Source organism: Coturnix japonica, chromosome 26, assembly GCF_054131305.1.
Source record: "Coturnix japonica strain WE chromosome 26, WE-NBRP24, whole genome shotgun sequence".
NCBI classification, from domain to species: Eukaryota; Metazoa; Chordata; class Aves; order Galliformes; family Phasianidae; genus Coturnix; species Coturnix japonica.
Genome location: NC_140688.1, coordinates 6,438,053 through 6,459,633, shown reverse-complemented (window position 1 = coordinate 6,459,633; position 21,581 = coordinate 6,438,053). Strand labels below are relative to the sequence as shown.

The 21,581-nt window shown below is 41.1% G+C and overlaps 1 protein-coding gene across 1 annotated transcript in view; it reads left to right on the top strand.

Annotated features, from left to right (window-relative positions):
- LOC146756798 (ankyrin repeat domain-containing protein 26-like) overlaps positions 1 to 21,581 on the top strand; it is a 55,905-nt gene that overhangs the window by 13,975 nt on the left and 20,349 nt on the right. The window contains exons 9-12 of the mRNA XM_085524259.1: positions 18,180 to 18,208; positions 18,310 to 18,373; positions 18,462 to 18,497; positions 21,317 to 21,402. Of these exons, the coding sequence (XP_085380385.1) occupies positions 18,180 to 18,208; positions 18,310 to 18,373; positions 18,462 to 18,497; positions 21,317 to 21,402 (215 nt within the window). The remainder of the gene's footprint in view (positions 1 to 18,179; positions 18,209 to 18,309; positions 18,374 to 18,461; positions 18,498 to 21,316; positions 21,403 to 21,581) is intronic.

Sequence of the window (21,581 nt, the reverse complement as noted above, 5' to 3'; positions counted from 1 at the left end):
GCCTCACCTTGTTCAGTTGTAAAATGTAGGAGATCTCTCCTGTGCTACTCGTTTGTATGCTTGAGAGCATGACCTCAGAGAGAGGTGGGTGCTTAGGTACTCACCCCAGGGTCTCAGAGCAGAAGATAGTATGTCCGTCTCCAGAGGATATCTTGTTGCTGTAGATGTTTTCAGAGCTCGTGTAGCTATTGGTCAGTTGCTGCTCAGAAGGTGTGGAAGCAGCACTCACGGTGCATTCACTTTTCTCTTAGTGCATTTTATGTGCAAAGAGTTTATTTTGGAAAAGCATGAATAGTCAGCACTCAGGCTGGAATCAGCAGTTACGGTTTTCCAGAGTGGACGCCATTGCTCCTGTCTGGCTCATTCCTGTAAATTTTCCTTGCGTTTCTGTGTGAGTCAATGCTGAGTTTGTTTTACATAATGGAGTAGCTTAGAAGAGAGAACTGACTGTGGTCTGCTCTAGATGGGAGTTTGGTGGTCAGAAGATACTAGACTTTGAAGTGATAAGATTTAAAATGCTTGCAGTGTTCTGGACTGTATTGGAGCTGTGAGCTTCTGTTTCATTCCTAAATGTCAGTCCTTATGTATGTACCTGGTCAGAAGTTGCAGGATTATGAATCATGGTCAGGTGAGGTATCCCTTGATAGCACTAAGCAAGGAGCCGTGTGTGTTGGCAGCTTCCTCTTAGTGTGAGGTTGTTTTGTATCGTGCTTTTGTGATATGTCCTGTAGAGTGGAATGTGATAGTAAGTGCCGGATGATGGAGGTGTAGGCAAGAGGGAAGATGACTCAGGGTGTCCATATGCTGAGACTGAAGCATGCTGGAGTTTCTTCCTTAACGTTGTCCCAACACGAGGGACATTGTCATGTCAGCCACCATTCTTATGCATCTTTTGCTGGAAAAGAAATGAAGAGGAGAAAACAGAATACTGTGATGTGACTGGGTGTAAAGCTACCGTTGAGTGTAACTCATTTCTTGGTTTGTCCTTTGCTGTAGTACTGTTACTCATCTTTCAGATCCTTTGTTTGACTGATGGGGTATAAAAGTGGAGTGCAGTAAATTCTCAGTGTCTCTCTTTGTCCATTTTTTTGTAGGTGCTCTGCCAGCAGTAGGAACAGAGAAAAAGGAAGAGTCTGATTCTCCCTGGGATTCTGAGGTACTTTCTGTGATATGTGCATCTCCCCGGTCTGTGGGAGAGCCAGATGAGAACTACGTGAGAGCTTGCCTTTGCGTTGAGCCCCGCCCCTGGTGAGGCTTATTTACCCCATGTTGCTGCTGCTCGATGTCCTGTATCTGAGGGTCATTGAAATACCTGTAGCGTAGGTTCTCTGTTGAGATAGTACTGGGACAAAGTTATGTCAGACTACTTACGTTGGCCTCCTGGCTGCAGGCTTTGGAGTTGATTTTCTAGCACAGTTTTAATACAGCAGTTTATTGCTGCTTTTAAACTTATGAACTTCTCAGGCATATTTTTGTGAGGATTTTTTTTTTTCCTACTATTCAGATCTATTCTGCTGATCCAGTCAGAGTTTAACGGATGCCAATACACTGAGCAACCCAGACATTTAGATTTTTCTGTATAGAACCTCTGTCTTCTCTAGATAGACTTAATCCGATTTTGAAAATCATGTTCAGCAGACACCAAGTGTGCTGGCTGTGTTTATCCTTTCTGTCTGATAATTCTCAAGATGAGAGTGAGCAGGGTCTGTAGCTACTTCCCCTCTAGCCTTTGTTGTTGGGAAAAAAACTAATTCCCCACTCCTTTCTTAAAAATACAAGACTTTCTAGATAGCTTAATCGCTATCAGCTTTGCCTTTTTGGCCTTTAAGCAAATCAAATCTTGCTTTTGCAACGTAGTGATGCACTCACTCAACATTGTGGGACATGTGCCCCAGCAATGTAGGCTGATATTTGAATGCCAGGTGCAAATTTGATGCCAATGTTCAATCAACACAGAGCTGCAGCTTCTTGTTCACAATCAACATCTTGATTTCCTGTGTTAATTTCTTGTGTGGCTCTGTGATTTGCCAGCCTTAATCAACATTATGGAATAGTTTAGATGAATTGTGAGGATTTTTTTGCCCTTTTATTTAAAATGCAAAAGCCTTTGTTAGATTTTATTTTAAAAAAATTGTTTTGTACAAATTCTTACGCGTATGTACTGTATTGTACAGCCGTGTTCTGAAGGTTCGAGGAAAGCATCTCCTCCTGTGTTTCTCCCACCTGCAGTTGAACATGGAGTACGCTTGCAGAGTGTTTCAGGGGAGCACAACAAGGGTAACTATCTCATAGATTGGATTTGTCTGTGTTTACAGACAAGTGAACTTTTTCTTTTGTTTTCCTTGTTAGTCCTGTTGTTCAGTGAGTATGTGCTGTAGCAATGAAGTGCTTGGCTGATGTTAATTAACAGCAGTGAACACTGAACTTGCTGGCCTGCTTGATTAGTCCAGGCGGTTCTTGCGTTCATTATGTATACTTTTTGGATATGTGTTTGTTCGGGTGTTTTTCTTTGCTTTAGGTGGTTGCTTAAAGTGGTGGGAGTGGTATCTGGTTTAAGATTTAGCTGTGAACCCTAGCCTGCTGTGGTAGAGAAGGTCTGCAGCTTTTGTTGCTTTTCGTTCTTTCCTAAAGGTCACAAATGGTGGTGCTGGGTTCCTAATGATTATGTATGATGCAAGTTTCTTTATTAATTTTGTTGCTGTGTTCTCCTTGATCTGCACAAAACAAGTAGGTAGTCTAGTGTGCCTTGTGTGTGACACTATTGATTCCCTTTCTAATGGGTACTATCAGATTGAAAAGCTGTGGTTTTTCAGGGCTTCAGCCGAGAGCTGACCTGATTCAAAGTCAGAGAAGACTCTTCCAGTGCCTCACCTTGTTCAGTTGTAAAATGTAGGAGATCTCTCCTGTGCTACTCGTTTGTATGCTTGAGAGCATGACCTCAGAGAGAGGTGGGTGCTTAGGTACTCACCCCAGGGTCTCAGAGCAGAAGATAGTATGTCCGTCTCCAGAGGATATCTTGTTGCTGTAGATGTTTTCAGAGCTCATGTAGCTATTGGTCAGTTGCTGCTCAGAAGGTGTGGAAGCAGCACTCACGGTGCATTCACTTTTCTCTTAGTGCATTTTATGTGCAAAGAGTTTATTTTGGAAAAGCATGAATAGTCAGCACTCAGGCTGGAATCAGCAGTTACGGTTTTCCAGAGTGGACGCCATTGCTCCTGTCTGGCTCATTCCTGTAAATTTTCCTTGCGTTTCTGTGTGAGTCAATGCTGAGTTTGTTTTACATAATGGAGTAGCTTAGAAGAGAGAACTGACTGTGGTCTGCTCTAGATGGGAGTTTGGTGGTCAGAAGATACTAGACTTTGAAGTGATAAGATTTAAAATGCTTGCAGTGTTCTGGACTGTATTGGAGCTGTGAGCTTCTGTTTCATTCCTAAATGTCAGTCCTTATGTATGTACCTGGTCAGAAGTTGCAGGATTATGAATCATGGTCAGGTGAGGTATCCCTTGATAGCACTAAGCAAGGAGCCGTGTGTGTTGGCAGCTTCCTCTTAGTGTGAGGTTGTTTTGTATCGTGCTTTTGTGGTATGTCCTGTAGAGTGGAATGTGATAGTAAGTGCCGGATGATGGAGGTGTAGGCAAGAGGGAAGATGACTCAGGGTGTCCATATGCTGAGACTGAAGCATGCTGGAGTTTCTTCCTTAACGTTGTCCCAACACGAGGGACATTGTCATGTCAGCCACCATTCTTATGCATCTTTTGCTGGAAAAGAAATGAAGAGGAGAAAACAGAATACTGTGATGTGACTGGGTGTAAAGCTACCGTTGAGTGTAACTCATTTCTTGGTTTGTCCTTTGCTGTAGTACTGTTACTCATCTTTCAGATCCTTTGTTTGACTGATGGGGTATAAAAGTGGAGTGCAGTAAATTCTCAGTGTCTCTCTTTGTCCATTTTTTTGTAGGTGCTCTGCCAGCAGTAGGAACAGAGAAAAAGGAAGAGTCTGATTCTCCCTGGGATTCTGAGGTACTTTCTGTGATATGTGCATCTCCCCGGTCTGTGGGAGAGCCAGATGAGAACTACGTGAGAGCTTGCCTTTGCGTTGAGCCCCGCCCCTGGTGAGGCTTATTTACCCCATGTTGCTGCTGCTCGATGTCCTGTATCTGAGGGTCATTGAAATACCTGTAGCGTAGGTTCTCTGTTGAGATAGTACTGGGACAAAGTTATGTCAGACTACTTACGTTGGCCTCCTGGCTGCAGGCTTTGGAGTTGATTTTCTAGCACAGTTTTAATACAGCAGTTTATTGCTGCTTTTAAACTTATGAACTTCTCAGGCATATTTTTGTGAGGATTTTTTTTTTTCCTACTATTCAGATCTATTCTGCTGATCCAGTCAGAGTTTAACGGATGCCAATACACTGAGCAACCCAGACATTTAGATTTTTCTGTATAGAACCTCTGTCTTCTCTAGATAGACTTAATCCGATTTTGAAAATCATGTTCAGCAGACACCAAGTGTGCTGGCTGTGTTTATCCTTTCTGTCTGATAATTCTCAAGATGAGAGTGAGCAGGGTCTGTAGCTACTTCCCCTCTAGCCTTTGTTGTTGGGAAAAAAACTAATTCCCCACTCCTTTCTTAAAAATACAAGACTTTCTAGATAGCTTAATCGCTATCAGCTTTGCCTTTTTGGCCTTTAAGCAAATCAAATCTTGCTTTTGCAACGTAGTGATGCACTCACTCAACATTGTGGGACATGTGCCCCAGCAATGTAGGCTGATATTTGAATGCCAGGTGCAAATTTGATGCCAATGTTCAATCAACACAGAGCTGCAGCTTCTTGTTCACAATCAACATCTTGATTTCCTGTGTTAATTTCTTGTGTGGCTCTGTGATTTGCCAGCCTTAATCAACATTATGGAATAGTTTAGATGAATTGTGAGGATTTTTTTGCCCTTTTATTTAAAATGCAAAAGCCTTTGTTAGATTTTATTTTAAAAAAATTGTTTTGTACAAATTCTTACGCGTATGTACTGTATTGTACAGCCGTGTTCTGAAGGTTCGAGGAAAGCATCTCCTCCTGTGTTTCTCCCACCTGCAGTTGAACATGGAGTACGCTTGCAGAGTGTTTCAGGGGAGCACAACAAGGGTAACTATCTCATAGATTGGATTTGTCTGTGTTTACAGACAAGTGAACTTTTTCTTTTGTTTTCCTTGTTAGTCCTGTTGTTCAGTGAGTATGTGCTGTAGCAATGAAGTGCTTGGCTGATGTTAATTAACAGCAGTGAACACTGAACTTGCTGGCCTGCTTGATTAGTCCAGGCGGTTCTTGCGTTCATTATGTATACTTTTTGGATATGTGTTTGTTCGGGTGTTTTTCTTTGCTTTAGGTGGTTGCTTAAAGTGGTGGGAGTGGTATCTGGTTTAAGATTTAGCTGTGAACCCTAGCCTGCTGTGGTAGAGAAGGTCTGCAGCTTTTGTTGCTTTTCGTTCTTTCCTAAAGGTCACAAATGGTGGTGCTGGGTTCCTAATGATTATGTATGATGCAAGTTTCTTTATTAATTTTGTTGCTGTGTTCTCCTTGATCTGCACAAAACAAGTAGGTAGTCTAGTGTGCCTTGTGTGTGACACTATTGATTCCCTTTCTAATGGGTACTATCAGATTGAAAAGCTGTGGTTTTTCAGGGCTTCAGCCGAGAGCTGACCTGATTCAAAGTCAGAGAAGACTCTTCCAGTGCCTCACCTTGTTCAGTTGTAAAATGTAGGAGATCTCTCCTGTGCTACTCGTTTGTATGCTTGAGAGCATGACCTCAGAGAGAGGTGGGTGCTTAGGTACTCACCCCAGGGTCTCAGAGCAGAAGATAGTATGTCCGTCTCCAGAGGATATCTTGTTGCTGTAGATGTTTTCAGAGCTCATGTAGCTATTGGTCAGTTGCTGCTCAGAAGGTGTGGAAGCAGCACTCACGGTGCATTCACTTTTCTCTTAGTGCATTTTATGTGCAAAGAGTTTATTTTGGAAAAGCATGAATAGTCAGCACTCAGGCTGGAATCAGCAGTTACGGTTTTCCAGAGTGGACGCCATTGCTCCTGTCTGGCTCATTCCTGTAAATTTTCCTTGCGTTTCTGTGTGAGTCAATGCTGAGTTTGTTTTACATAATGGAGTAGCTTAGAAGAGAGAACTGACTGTGGTCTGCTCTAGATGGGAGTTTGGTGGTCAGAAGATACTAGACTTTGAAGTGATAAGATTTAAAATGCTTGCAGTGTTCTGGACTGTATTGGAGCTGTGAGCTTCTGTTTCATTCCTAAATGTCAGTCCTTATGTATGTACCTGGTCAGAAGTTGCAGGATTATGAATCATGGTCAGGTGAGGTATCCCTTGATAGCACTAAGCAAGGAGCCGTGTGTGTTGGCAGCTTCCTCTTAGTGTGAGGTTGTTTTGTATCGTGCTTTTGTGGTATGTCCTGTAGAGTGGAATGTGATAGTAAGTGCCGGATGATGGAGGTGTAGGCAAGAGGGAAGATGACTCAGGGTGTCCATATGCTGAGACTGAAGCATGCTGGAGTTTCTTCCTTAACGTTGTCCCAACACGAGGGACATTGTCATGTCAGCCACCATTCTTATGCATCTTTTGCTGGAAAAGAAATGAAGAGGAGAAAACAGAATACTGTGATGTGACTGGGTGTAAAGCTACCGTTGAGTGTAACTCATTTCTTGGTTTGTCCTTTGCTGTAGTACTGTTACTCATCTTTCAGATCCTTTGTTTGACTGATGGGGTATAAAAGTGGAGTGCAGTAAATTCTCAGTGTCTCTCTTTGTCCATTTTTTTGTAGGTGCTCTGCCAGCAGTAGGAACAGAGAAAAAGGAAGAGTCTGATTCTCCCTGGGATTCTGAGGTACTTTCTGTGATATGTGCATCTCCCCGGTCTGTGGGAGAGCCAGATGAGAACTACGTGAGAGCTTGCCTTTGCGTTGAGCCCCGCCCCTGGTGAGGCTTATTTACCCCATGTTGCTGCTGCTCGATGTCCTGTATCTGAGGGTCATTGAAATACCTGTAGCGTAGGTTCTCTGTTGAGATAGTACTGGGACAAAGTTATGTCAGACTACTTACGTTGGCCTCCTGGCTGCAGGCTTTGGAGTTGATTTTCTAGCACAGTTTTAATACAGCAGTTTATTGCTGCTTTTAAACTTATGAACTTCTCAGGCATATTTTTGTGAGGATTTTTTTTTTTCCTACTATTCAGATCTATTCTGCTGATCCAGTCAGAGTTTAACGGATGCCAATACACTGAGCAACCCAGACATTTAGATTTTTCTGTATAGAACCTCTGTCTTCTCTAGATAGACTTAATCCGATTTTGAAAATCATGTTCAGCAGACACCAAGTGTGCTGGCTGTGTTTATCCTTTCTGTCTGATAATTCTCAAGATGAGAGTGAGCAGGGTCTGTAGCTACTTCCCCTCTAGCCTTTGTTGTTGGGAAAAAAACTAATTCCCCACTCCTTTCTTAAAAATACAAGACTTTCTAGATAGCTTAATCGCTATCAGCTTTGCCTTTTTGGCCTTTAAGCAAATCAAATCTTGCTTTTGCAACGTAGTGATGCACTCACTCAACATTGTGGGACATGTGCCCCAGCAATGTAGGCTGATATTTGAATGCCAGGTGCAAATTTGATGCCAATGTTCAATCAACACAGAGCTGCAGCTTCTTGTTCACAATCAACATCTTGATTTCCTGTGTTAATTTCTTGTGTGGCTCTGTGATTTGCCAGCCTTAATCAACATTATGGAATAGTTTAGATGAATTGTGAGGATTTTTTTGCCCTTTTATTTAAAATGCAAAAGCCTTTGTTAGATTTTATTTTAAAAAAATTGTTTTGTACAAATTCTTACGCGTATGTACTGTATTGTACAGCCGTGTTCTGAAGGTTCGAGGAAAGCATCTCCTCCTGTGTTTCTCCCACCTGCAGTTGAACATGGAGTACGCTTGCAGAGTGTTTCAGGGGAGCACAACAAGGGTAACTATCTCATAGATTGGATTTGTCTGTGTTTACAGACAAGTGAACTTTTTCTTTTGTTTTCCTTGTTAGTCCTGTTGTTCAGTGAGTATGTGCTGTAGCAATGAAGTGCTTGGCTGATGTTAATTAACAGCAGTGAACACTGAACTTGCTGGCCTGCTTGATTAGTCCAGGCGGTTCTTGCGTTCATTATGTATACTTTTTGGATATGTGTTTGTTCGGGTGTTTTTCTTTGCTTTAGGTGGTTGCTTAAAGTGGTGGGAGTGGTATCTGGTTTAAGATTTAGCTGTGAACCCTAGCCTGCTGTGGTAGAGAAGGTCTGCAGCTTTTGTTGCTTTTCGTTCTTTCCTAAAGGTCACAAATGGTGGTGCTGGGTTCCTAATGATTATGTATGATGCAAGTTTCTTTATTAATTTTGTTGCTGTGTTCTCCTTGATCTGCACAAAACAAGTAGGTAGTCTAGTGTGCCTTGTGTGTGACACTATTGATTCCCTTTCTAATGGGTACTATCAGATTGAAAAGCTGTGGTTTTTCAGGGCTTCAGCCGAGAGCTGACCTGATTCAAAGTCAGAGAAGACTCTTCCAGTGCCTCACCTTGTTCAGTTGTAAAATGTAGGAGATCTCTCCTGTGCTACTCGTTTGTATGCTTGAGAGCATGACCTCAGAGAGAGGTGGGTGCTTAGGTACTCACCCCAGGGTCTCAGAGCAGAAGATAGTATGTCCGTCTCCAGAGGATATCTTGTTGCTGTAGATGTTTTCAGAGCTCGTGTAGCTATTGGTCAGTTGCTGCTCAGAAGGTGTGGAAGCAGCACTCACGGTGCATTCACTTTTCTCTTAGTGCATTTTATGTGCAAAGAGTTTATTTTGGAAAAGCATGAATAGTCAGCACTCAGGCTGGAATCAGCAGTTACGGTTTTCCAGAGTGGACGCCATTGCTCCTGTCTGGCTCATTCCTGTAAATTTTCCTTGCGTTTCTGTGTGAGTCAATGCTGAGTTTGTTTTACATAATGGAGTAGCTTAGAAGAGAGAACTGACTGTGGTCTGCTCTAGATGGGAGTTTGGTGGTCAGAAGATACTAGACTTTGAAGTGATAAGATTTAAAATGCTTGCAGTGTTCTGGACTGTATTGGAGCTGTGAGCTTCTGTTTCATTCCTAAATGTCAGTCCTTATGTATGTACCTGGTCAGAAGTTGCAGGATTATGAATCATGGTCAGGTGAGGTATCCCTTGATAGCACTAAGCAAGGAGCCGTGTGTGTTGGCAGCTTCCTCTTAGTGTGAGGTTGTTTTGTATCGTGCTTTTGTGATATGTCCTGTAGAGTGGAATGTGATAGTAAGTGCCGGATGATGGAGGTGTAGGCAAGAGGGAAGATGACTCAGGGTGTCCATATGCTGAGACTGAAGCATGCTGGAGTTTCTTCCTTAACGTTGTCCCAACACGAGGGACATTGTCATGTCAGCCACCATTCTTATGCATCTTTTGCTGGAAAAGAAATGAAGAGGAGAAAACAGAATACTGTGATGTGACTGGGTGTAAAGCTACCGTTGAGTGTAACTCATTTCTTGGTTTGTCCTTTGCTGTAGTACTGTTACTCATCTTTCAGATCCTTTGTTTGACTGATGGGGTATAAAAGTGGAGTGCAGTAAATTCTCAGTGTCTCTCTTTGTCCATTTTTTTGTAGGTGCTCTGCCAGCAGTAGGAACAGAGAAAAAGGAAGAGTCTGATTCTCCCTGGGATTCTGAGGTACTTTCTGTGATATGTGCATCTCCCCGGTCTGTGGGAGAGCCAGATGAGAACTACGTGAGAGCTTGCCTTTGCGTTGAGCCCCGCCCCTGGTGAGGCTTATTTACCCCATGTTGCTGCTGCTCGATGTCCTGTATCTGAGGGTCATTGAAATACCTGTAGCGTAGGTTCTCTGTTGAGATAGTACTGGGACAAAGTTATGTCAGACTACTTACGTTGGCCTCCTGGCTGCAGGCTTTGGAGTTGATTTTCTAGCACAGTTTTAATACAGCAGTTTATTGCTGCTTTTAAACTTATGAACTTCTCAGGCATATTTTTGTGAGGATTTTTTTTTTTTCCTACTATTCAGATCTATTCTGCTGATCCAGTCAGAGTTTAACGGATGCCAATACACTGAGCAACCCAGACATTTAGATTTTTCTGTATAGAACCTCTGTCTTCTCTAGATAGACTTAATCCGATTTTGAAAATCATGTTCAGCAGACACCAAGTGTGCTGGCTGTGTTTATCCTTTCTGTCTGATAATTCTCAAGATGAGAGTGAGCAGGGTCTGTAGCTACTTCCCCTCTAGCCTTTGTTGTTGGGAAAAAAACTAATTCCCCACTCCTTTCTTAAAAATACAAGACTTTCTAGATAGCTTAATCACTATCAGCTTTGCCTTTTTGGCCTTTAAGCAAATCAAATCTTGCTTTTGCAACGTAGTGATGCACTCACTCAACATTGTGGGACATGTGCCCCAGCAATGTAGGCTGATATTTGAATGCCAGGTGCAAATTTGATGCCAATGTTCAATCAACACAGAGCTGCAGCTTCTTGTTCACAATCAACATCTTGATTTCCTGTGTTAATTTCTTGTGTGGCTCTGTGATTTGCCAGCCTTAATCAACATTATGGAATAGTTTAGATGAATTGTGAGGATTTTTTTGCCCTTTTATTTAAAATGCAAAAGCCTTTGTTAGATTTTATTTTAAAAAAATTGTTTTGTACAAATTCTTACGCGTATGTACTGTATTGTACAGCCGTGTTCTGAAGGTTCGAGGAAAGCATCTCCTCCTGTGTTTCTCCCACCTGCAGTTGAACATGGAGTACGCTTGCAGAGTGTTTCAGGGGAGCACAACAAGGGTAACTATCTCATAGATTGGATTTGTCTGTGTTTACAGACAAGTGAACTTTTTCTTTTGTTTTCCTTGTTAGTCCTGTTGTTCAGTGAGTATGTGCTGTAGCAATGAAGTGCTTGGCTGATGTTAATTAACAGCAGTGAACACTGAACTTGCTGGCCTGCTTGATTAGTCCAGGCGGTTCTTGCGTTCATTATGTATACTTTTTGGATATGTGTTTGTTCGGGTGTTTTTCTTTGCTTTAGGTGGTTGCTTAAAGTGGTGGGAGTGGTATCTGGTTTAAGATTTAGCTGTGAACCCTAGCCTGCTGTGGTAGAGAAGGTCTGCAGCTTTTGTTGCTTTTCGTTCTTTCCTAAAGGTCACAAATGGTGGTGCTGGGTTCCTAATGATTATGTATGATGCAAGTTTCTTTATTAATTTTGTTGCTGTGTTCTCCTTGATCTGCACAAAACAAGTAGGTAGTCTAGTGTGCCTTGTGTGTGACACTATTGATTCCCTTTCTAATGGGTACTATCAGATTGAAAAGCTGTGGTTTTTCAGGGCTTCAGCCAAGAGCTGACCTGATTCAAAGTCAGAGAAGACTCTTCCAGTGCCTCACCTTGTTCAGTTGTAAAATGTAGGAGATCTCTCCTGTGCTACTCGTTTGTATGCTTGAGAGCATGACCTCAGAGAGAGGTGGGTGCTTAGGTACTCACCCCAGGGTCTCAGAGCAGAAGATAGTATGTCCGTCTCCAGAGGATATCTTGTTGCTGTAGATGTTTTCAGAGCTCGTGTAGCTATTGGTCAGTTGCTGCTCAGAAGGTGTGGAAGCAGCACTCACGGTGCATTCACTTTTCTCTTAGTGCATTTTATGTGCAAAGAGTTTATTTTGGAAAAGCATGAATAGTCAGCACTCAGGCTGGAATCAGCAGTTACGGTTTTCCAGAGTGGACGCCATTGCTCCTGTCTGGCTCATTCCTGTAAATTTTCCTTGCGTTTCTGTGTGAGTCAATGCTGAGTTTGTTTTACATAATGGAGTAGCTTAGAAGAGAGAACTGACTGTGGTCTGCTCTAGATGGGAGTTTGGTGGTCAGAAGATACTAGACTTTGAAGTGATAAGATTTAAAATGCTTGCAGTGTTCTGGACTGTATTGGAGCTGTGAGCTTCTGTTTCATTCCTAAATGTCAGTCCTTATGTATGTACCTGGTCAGAAGTTGCAGGATTATGAATCATGGTCAGGTGAGGTATCCCTTGATAGCACTAAGCAAGGAGCCGTGTGTGTTGGCAGCTTCCTCTTAGTGTGAGGTTGTTTTGTATCGTGCTTTTGTGATATGTCCTGTAGAGTGGAATGTGATAGTAAGTGCCAGATGATGGAGGTGTAGGCAAGAGGGAAGATGACTCAGGGTGTCCATATGCTGAGACTGAAGCATGCTGGAGTTTCTTCCTTAACGTTGTCCCAACACGAGGGACATTGTCATGTCAGCCACCATTCTTATGCATCTTTTGCTGGAAAAGAAATGAAGAGGAGAAAACAGAATACTGTGATGTGACTGGGTGTAAAGCTACCGTTGAGTGTAACTCATTTCTTGGTTTGTCCTTTGCTGTAGTACTGTTACTCATCTTTCAGATCCTTTGTTTGACTGATGGGGTATAAAAGTGGAGTGCAGTAAATTCTCAGTGTCTCTCTTTGTCCATTTTTTTGTAGGTGCTCTGCCAGCAGTAGGAACAGAGAAAAAGGAAGAGTCTGATTCTCCCTGGGATTCTGAGGTACTTTCTGTGATATGTGCATCTCCCCGGTCTGTGGGAGAGCCAGATGAGAACTACGTGAGAGCTTGCCTTTGCGTTGAGCCCCGCCCCTGGTGAGGCTTATTTACCCCATGTTGCTGCTGCTCGATGTCCTGTATCTGAGGGTCATTGAAATACCTGTAGCGTAGGTTCTCTGTTGAGATAGTACTGGGACAAAGTTATGTCAGACTACTTACGTTGGCCTCCTGGCTGCAGGCTTTGGAGTTGATTTTCTAGCACAGTTTTAATACAGCAGTTTATTGCTGCTTTTAAACTTATGAACTTCTCAGGCATATTTTTGTGAGGATTTTTTTTTTTTCCTACTATTCAGATCTATTCTGCTGATCCAGTCAGAGTTTAACGGATGCCAATACACTGAGCAACCCAGACATTTAGATTTTTCTGTATAGAACCTCTGTCTTCTCTAGATAGACTTAATCCGATTTTGAAAATCATGTTCAGCAGACACCAAGTGTGCTGGCTGTGTTTATCCTTTCTGTCTGATAATTCTCAAGATGAGAGTGAGCAGGGTCTGTAGCTACTTCCCCTCTAGCCTTTGTTGTTGGGAAAAAAACTAATTCCCCACTCCTTTCTTAAAAATACAAGACTTTCTAGATAGCTTAATCACTATCAGCTTTGCCTTTTTGGCCTTTAAGCAAATCAAATCTTGCTTTTGCAACGTAGTGATGCACTCACTCAACATTGTGGGACATGTGCCCCAGCAATGTAGGCTGATATTTGAATGCCAGGTGCAAATTTGATGCCAATGTTCAATCAACACAGAGCTGCAGCTTCTTGTTCACAATCAACATCTTGATTTCCTGTGTTAATTTCTTGTGTGGCTCTGTGATTTGCCAGCCTTAATCAACATTATGGAATAGTTTAGATGAATTGTGAGGATTTTTTTGCCCTTTTATTTAAAATGCAAAAGCCTTTGTTAGATTTTATTTTAAAAAAATTGTTTTGTACAAATTCTTACGCGTATGTACTGTATTGTACAGCCGTGTTCTGAAGGTTCGAGGAAAGCATCTCCTCCTGTGTTTCTCCCACCTGCAGTTGAACATGGAGTACGCTTGCAGAGTGTTTCAGGGGAGCACAACAAGGGTAACTATCTCATAGATTGGATTTGTCTGTGTTTACAGACAAGTGAACTTTTTCTTTTGTTTTCCTTGTTAGTCCTGTTGTTCAGTGAGTATGTGCTGTAGCAATGAAGTGCTTGGCTGATGTTAATTAACAGCAGTGAACACTGAACTTGCTGGCCTGCTTGATTAGTCCAGGCGGTTCTTGCGTTCATTATGTATACTTTTTGGATATGTGTTTGTTCGGGTGTTTTTCTTTGCTTTAGGTGGTTGCTTAAAGTGGTGGGAGTGGTATCTGGTTTAAGATTTAGCTGTGAACCCTAGCCTGCTGTGGTAGAGAAGGTCTGCAGCTTTTGTTGCTTTTCGTTCTTTCCTAAAGGTCACAAATGGTGGTGCTGGGTTCCTAATGATTATGTATGATGCAAGTTTCTTTATTAATTTTGTTGCTGTGTTCTCCTTGATCTGCACAAAACAAGTAGGTAGTCTAGTGTGCCTTGTGTGTGACACTATTGATTCCCTTTCTAATGGGTACTATCAGATTGAAAAGCTGTGGTTTTTCAGGGCTTCAGCCAAGAGCTGACCTGATTCAAAGTCAGAGAAGACTCTTCCAGTGCCTCACCTTGTTCAGTTGTAAAATGTAGGAGATCTCTCCTGTGCTACTCGTTTGTATGCTTGAGAGCATGACCTCAGAGAGAGGTGGGTGCTTAGGTACTCACCCCAGGGTCTCAGAGCAGAAGATAGTATGTCCGTCTCCAGAGGATATCTTGTTGCTGTAGATGTTTTCAGAGCTCGTGTAGCTATTGGTCAGTTGCTGCTCAGAAGGTGTGGAAGCAGCACTCACGGTGCATTCACTTTTCTCTTAGTGCATTTTATGTGCAAAGAGTTTATTTTGGAAAAGCATGAATAGTCAGCACTCAGGCTGGAATCAGCAGTTACGGTTTTCCAGAGTGGACGCCATTGCTCCTGTCTGGCTCATTCCTGTAAATTTTCCTTGCGTTTCTGTGTGAGTCAATGCTGAGTTTGTTTTACATAATGGAGTAGCTTAGAAGAGAGAACTGACTGTGGTCTGCTCTAGATGGGAGTTTGGTGGTCAGAAGATACTAGACTTTGAAGTGATAAGATTTAAAATGCTTGCAGTGTTCTGGACTGTATTGGAGCTGTGAGCTTCTGTTTCATTCCTAAATGTCAGTCCTTATGTATGTACCTGGTCAGAAGTTGCAGGATTATGAATCATGGTCAGGTGAGGTATCCCTTGATAGCACTAAGCAAGGAGCCGTGTGTGTTGGCAGCTTCCTCTTAGTGTGAGGTTGTTTTGTATCGTGCTTTTGTGGTATGTCCTGTAGAGTGGAATGTGATAGTAAGTGCCGGATGATGGAGGTGTAGGCAAGAGGGAAGATGACTCAGGGTGTCCATATGCTGAGACTGAAGCATGCTGGAGTTTCTTCCTTAACGTTGTCCCAACACGAGGGACATTGTCATGTCAGCCACCATTCTTATGCATCTTTTGCTGGAAAAGAAATGAAGAGGAGAAAACAGAATACTGTGATGTGACTGGGTGTAAAGCTACCGTTGAGTGTAACTCATTTCTTGGTTTGTCCTTTGCTGTAGTACTGTTACTCATCTTTCAGATCCTTTGTTTGACTGATGGGGTATAAAAGTGGAGTGCAGTAAATTCTCAGTGTCTCTCTTTGTCCATTTTTTTGTAGGTGCTCTGCCAGCAGTAGGAACAGAGAAAAAGGAAGAGTCTGATTCTCCCTGGGATTCTGAGGTACTTTCTGTGATATGTGCATCTCCCCGGTCTGTGGGAGAGCCAGATGAGAACTACGTGAGAGCTTGCCTTTGAGTTGAGCCCCGCCCCTGGTGAGGCTTATTTACCCCATGTTGCTGCTGCTCGATGTCCTGTATCTGAGGGTCATTGAAATACCTGTAGCGTAGGTTCTCTGTTGAGATAGTACTGGAACAAAGTTATGTCAGACTACTTACGTTGGCCTCCTGGCTGCAGGCTTTGGAGTTGATTTTCTAGCACAGTTTTAATACAGCAGTTTATTGCTGCTTTTAAACTTATGAACTTCTCAGGCATATTTTTGTGAGGATTTTTTTTTTTTCCTACTATTCAGATCTATTCTGCTGATCCAGTCAGAGTTTAACGGATGCCAATACACTGAGCAACCCAGACATTTAGATTTTTCTGTATAGAACCTCTGTCTTCTCTAGATAGACTTAATCCGATTTTGAAAATCATGTTCAGCAGACACCAAGTGTGCTGGCTGTGTTTATCCTTTCTGTCTGATAATTCTCAAGATGAGAGTGAGCAGGGTCTGTAGCTACTTCCCCTCTAGCCTTTGTTGTTGGGAAAAAAACTAATTCCCCACTCCTTTCTTAAAAATACAAGACTTTCTAGATAGCTTAATCGCTATCAGCTTTGCCTTTTTGGCCTTTAAGCAAATCAAATCTTGCTTTTGCAACGTAGTGATGCACTCACTCAACATTGTGGGACATGTGCCCCAGCAATGTAGGCTGATATTTGAATGCCAGGTGCAAATTTGATGCCAATGTTCAATCAACACAGAGCTGCAGCTTCTTGTTCACAATCAACATCTTGATTTCCTGTGTTAATTTCTTGTGTGGCTCTGTGATTTGCCAGCCTTAATCAACATTATGGAATAGTTTAGATGAATTGTGAGGATTTTTTTGCCCTTTTATTTAAAATGCAAAAGCCTTTGTTAGATTTTATTTTAAAAAAATTGTTTTGTACAAATTCTTACGCGTATGTACTGTATTGTACAGCCGTGTTCTGAAGGTTCGAGGAAAGCATCTCCTCCTGTGTTTCTCCCACCTGCAGTTGAACATGGAGTACGCTTGCAGAGTGTTTCAGGGGAGCACAACAAGGGTAACTATCTCATAGATTGGATTTGTCTGTGTTTATAGACAAGTGAACTTTTTCTTTTGTTTTCCTTGTTAGTCCTGTTGTTCAGTGAGTATGTGCTGTAGCAATGAAGTGCTTGGCTGATGTTAATTAACAGCAGTGAACACTGAACTTGCTGGCCTGCTTGATTAGTCCAGGCGGTTCTTGCGTTCATTATGTATACTTTTTGGATATGTGTTTGTTCGGGTGTTTTTCTTTGCTTTAAGTGGTTGCTTAAAGTGGTGAGAGTGGTATCTGGTTTAAGATTTATCTGTCTGAGGATTTGGATATTTCTGGATAATCAGCAGAAGAAAAATATCATTTGGTTAATCTTTTTGTTTGTTTATTTAATTTTTTTTAGTTTCCTGTTTTTCTTTAAGAACTAAAATATGTGGGCAAATTCTTGTTATGTTGCTGCGGGTTTCCACCTGCAGCTCATGGCATTTGCTTTATGACCATCCTGATTGATCATAAGTGTGCTGGAAAGTTTTGCTATTGGAATAAATCTTTTATCTTTTTGAGAGTGCTTTGGCAATGTGGCTTATAATATGGATTCAATGACATAGCCTAAAAGGCAAGTCCAATTTTATTTTTGTAAGCAGACACCAAATCTTAGCAAGCTTCCGGAATCCATAAATCAACTTACCAATTGTCTTTAATGTCTGCTTCATATGATTCTGCTAAGCTTGAAATCAGTGTGGGAGGGGTGAAGAGGTGACTGTGGTAGTCTTTCTAATGTATTTCCATGTTACTTGACCACCTAGTGTTCGAAAATCAAGTCTTGATGATTTGTTTTTAGTATTTATTTAAATCTAAAAATTATTTTGTGGAACAATTCGTAGAAGCATTTTGTATGCTTGTTTCATGAATGGAGTCGTAAAGTATAAGATGACTGCAGCACAGGGCAGTAGGTTGTGTGAGTTAGGAAATAAGATTTGACACTAAACTTGAAAAAGATTTGGAATAACGCACATGTTGTGCATTACAACCAAGCAATGTTTGTATCATTTATTTCCTTGCAAACTGTTCCAGAGAGGTCAGTTGAGAACCAGATTGTTTTTACCTCATTGAATGATGTTTGTATGAGGTTGCTGTGTCTGTACCGTTGCTCTCCATAAGCTGTTAATGAGAAAGTAGCCTCAACATTATGCACTGCTAGAATAGAAGTAGTCATAGTTCTGCTGGGTTCTTTCTTGATTGGTCATTAAGAAGCCAAAGCTATCTGCTCTAATTAATTTTTCCAGAAAGCAGAATTCAGCTTCCAAAAGGAACAAAATATTTTAATCTTGTTCTCTTAATAGACATGACTTAATGCTTCACATGAATTGTTGTCATTCTGTGATTTGATTCTTTTTTTTTTTTTTAATAAAAGTTGGATGATGGGAATTACTCTGTATTTCTTATATACTACTACAAGTTCTGTGTGATAAGATAATTGGATATTAGCTATTTCACTCTCAATGAAGTAATTTGTGCAAGAAACAATTACAGAGCCTACTAATGTTGTAAAGAATAAAAGATATCTTCAATTAAATAAAATAACGCTTTCATTTTTCATCTCCAGGCTTTTCAGAGAAACCCAGTAATTTGCAGGTAAATGCTTTTCATTGAAATCTACTTGTCCTGCTCATTAATGAATATGTGGTTACTTTGAATGTATGGGTGTTTATTTTTCATTGGTTTGTCTTTCATAGTTAAAGGTTTCTGCAGTTTTAGAGATGAATGAAACATCTTCAAAAACAGAAAAGCAAAAATCAGGTAATGATGTCTTTTATATTCTGATTTTAGCTTCAAAATCTTTCTGATAAGCATATTTAATTAAGCATTTGATTCATTTGTTTTGCAGATCCACAGGAGAAATTGAGTGTAGATGATATTGAAGGTATTTATAAATAGTTGTTGGTTTTTTTTTGTCATGTCCCTTTGTGGGCAGATACATTGTAGTTGTAAATTCTTCATATTAAATTAATGTTTTGCTAGCAAGATGTTATTTCAGCAGCAGATTTAATGAAATATGGCTCTATCTTTGGGTGTTTTCTCCACTACAGCTCCATTCAACATTTCTAAACATCCTTCTACAGTGTAAGGTTCCTCCAGCATACCTGCTATCATCACCCCTTGTCAGGCAGTCCACATTTACTCATTTCCTTCTCATTGCCAAATATACCAATCTGCAGAGGAGCAATAGGGGTCATGTCCTGTGTCTGATTCCTGGCTAGGGTCTGCAGATGGAGCTGTCCAGGAGCTGCAGGTGGGACAGAATGGGTGATTCACAGGCTTATGCTTCATTAGCATGATTGATTATTTACCTGGCTTTTTCTTTGCCTCTCTGGCAGTTGTATGAAAACATGTATTACATATGCTCTTCCAAAGCCATCCTCTTATGTTTTGTTTAAACTGGCCACTGAGTTTAGAGCTAGTGGAAGGACATGGGAAAGAGAGTGTAGGTGGGAGGTAGTGAGTGGAAGTATGTTGGCAGGTATTCCTTTTGGTTGGGAAAGATAAATAAAAGTGAAGCAGCTAGATCATTTGTTATACATGGGAGAGAGTATATCTAACCTCAATGGGTTCTTAGTTTCTTAATTCTGATATATGTGAATTTAAGTATTTGTTAGCGAGATACAAAACAGTTCCCTATTAAGGTCTTAGAATTTCTACAACGAGCCCTGAAAATTACAAATCAGGTGAAAACCTATATAAGCAAGCATATGAAGTAGATGATTAGATAAGAGTTCAGAAAACTATTGCAACTTCTAAGTATGGAATGGAAATTGCTCCAAGCTGTTTGACATCCATGTCTTGGGAAAAAAGGTACTGTTTCTTTTGATGACAATAGAGGTTAAACTTCTTTCTAGAAAAAAAATGTACGTGTGTTTGCATAAAGAAAAGGAGATTCTCTACTGCAGTGATATTGTTTCTGTAAGATGCACAAAAGGTGGTTAGAATCATTGAATTATAGAATTGGGCTGGAAAGGACCTTTAAAAATCACCTAATTGAAACTTCCCAGCTGTGGGTAACCTGTTGCAGTGCCTCATCACCCTCATCAAGAATTTATTCCTTATATCTAATCTGAACGATCTTTTAGTTTAAAACTGTTACCCTTTGCTCTGTCACTACAGGCCATAGTTAAAAGTCTTTCGTGTAAGCCCCCATTAATTATTGAAAGGCCATCATATGGTCTCTGCAAACTCTTATATTCCCCAACTCTGTCAGCTTTCCTCATAGGAAAAGTGTTCCAGTCCTCAAATTGTTTTTTGAGACCCTTCCCTGGACCTGCTCTAGCCAGAGATTTTTTGTGCTGGGGGCCCCGGAGATGAACTCGGTGCTCCTGGTAGGGTTTTGAAAGAGTGGAGTAGAAGGGGACACCACCTCTCTTGGCCTGCTGGCCATGCAGTGCTTCTTTTTTTGTGGCCCAGGGTGCAATTGGCTTTTTGGACTGCAAGCATGCATTCTCAGCTTATATGTAATTCTTCATCCAGCATTATCCCCAAGTCCTTTTCCACAGGACTGCTCTCAGTCTGTTCATTGTCCAGCCTGTGCTGAAGCTGATGACTTCCCAACCCAGGTGCAGGATCTTGCGCTTGGCCTTGCTGAACATCATAAGACCTGCTTCTGTAGGCTGTCAGTATCTGTCTGAATGCGATCTCTTTTCACTAACATATCAGATACACCACTTGGCAGCACTTCCCTGTCTACCAAAGAATCCATCCATGATATTTCTCCAATTTAGAGAGATGAGCTCTCTAGGTAGCTAACATCAGTTGCTATTTCTTTATCCTCCACTCTAGTCACTCCATAATAGAAGGTTGTCTGGGCCTTGGAAAGTACCTCCTTTCTTAAACTCTTTAAAAACAAGTGTGATGTTTCCCTTTCTCCTGTCACTAAGGGTTTTACCTGACTGCCACAACTCTTTAAATATGGTGGATAGTGACTTAGCAACCTAATTTACCCATGATCTTGGAGGTCTTTTCCATCCTTTGTGTTTCTGTGATTCTGTGAGTTCTTGTTTTGTCTGTTTTATGTAGTCATGTGAAATGTAGTCCAGTGATGGTGTGGGACGTGGCAAAGTTAGATAGGAAAAACAGTCTTTTCATAGCTCATTTTATGTCATCATTTCATGTATTTTCTGTTCATCCTTCCTCGTGTCTGTTTTTTTTCTATAATCCATGTATTTGCTCAAAGATCAGGTATTAAGAAATATATGTGAAAGTTTGTCTCAAACTCCTATGTTTGGGTTTCAGCAAGCTGTATTTCTTCTGCAGAGTGTTATAATTCCTATGGTACAAGTATTTCTAACTCTAAAAGGGTTAAACGAGACCCTTTGTGGCACAAAACAAGGAGAAATGAAAGTAGCTAGAGGAATCTAGCCGATTGCTGTCTAGCATACAGTGTGTCATGTATGTATAAATACAGTTCTACATGTAAACCATTTGAGATTCTTAAAGGTGTATTTCTGACTGATTTTCATCAAATTTCCCTTAGGAATGAAAGGGAAAATGCCCTGAGAGGGATTAGTTCGCACAGAGGCATCTTCAAACTGTTTTGTAATATTATGTTCAAATCGTAAATAATCATACGCTTGAGAGGCTGTGTTAGTTTGTGCTATTTTCTCACAAATGCAATGATTCAGGATGTACTCTAGGTATAATTAATTTGTAATAAGTCATGTTCGTTATAAAGATGTAATTTTTTCACTGTAGGTGAGCGCTCAGAATCTACCGTTCATGTGTCGTCATCAGCTAAAAAAGAGATGGTCAAGGATGCCACTGAAAACTTTGGGAGGCAGGTATGTGAAACCAAATATTGTGTTTTTCCTTGCGTGCAATTCTGAGAAACAGTGCAGTCATGTGGTGGGTTTTTTGTTTTTTCCTATGCAAAATACATACTCATTTGGGAGCAAAATTTTAAATCATGTGATTATTTCTTTGACAAAACACGCCAGATTTTCCTCTGTGTATTAGAAAG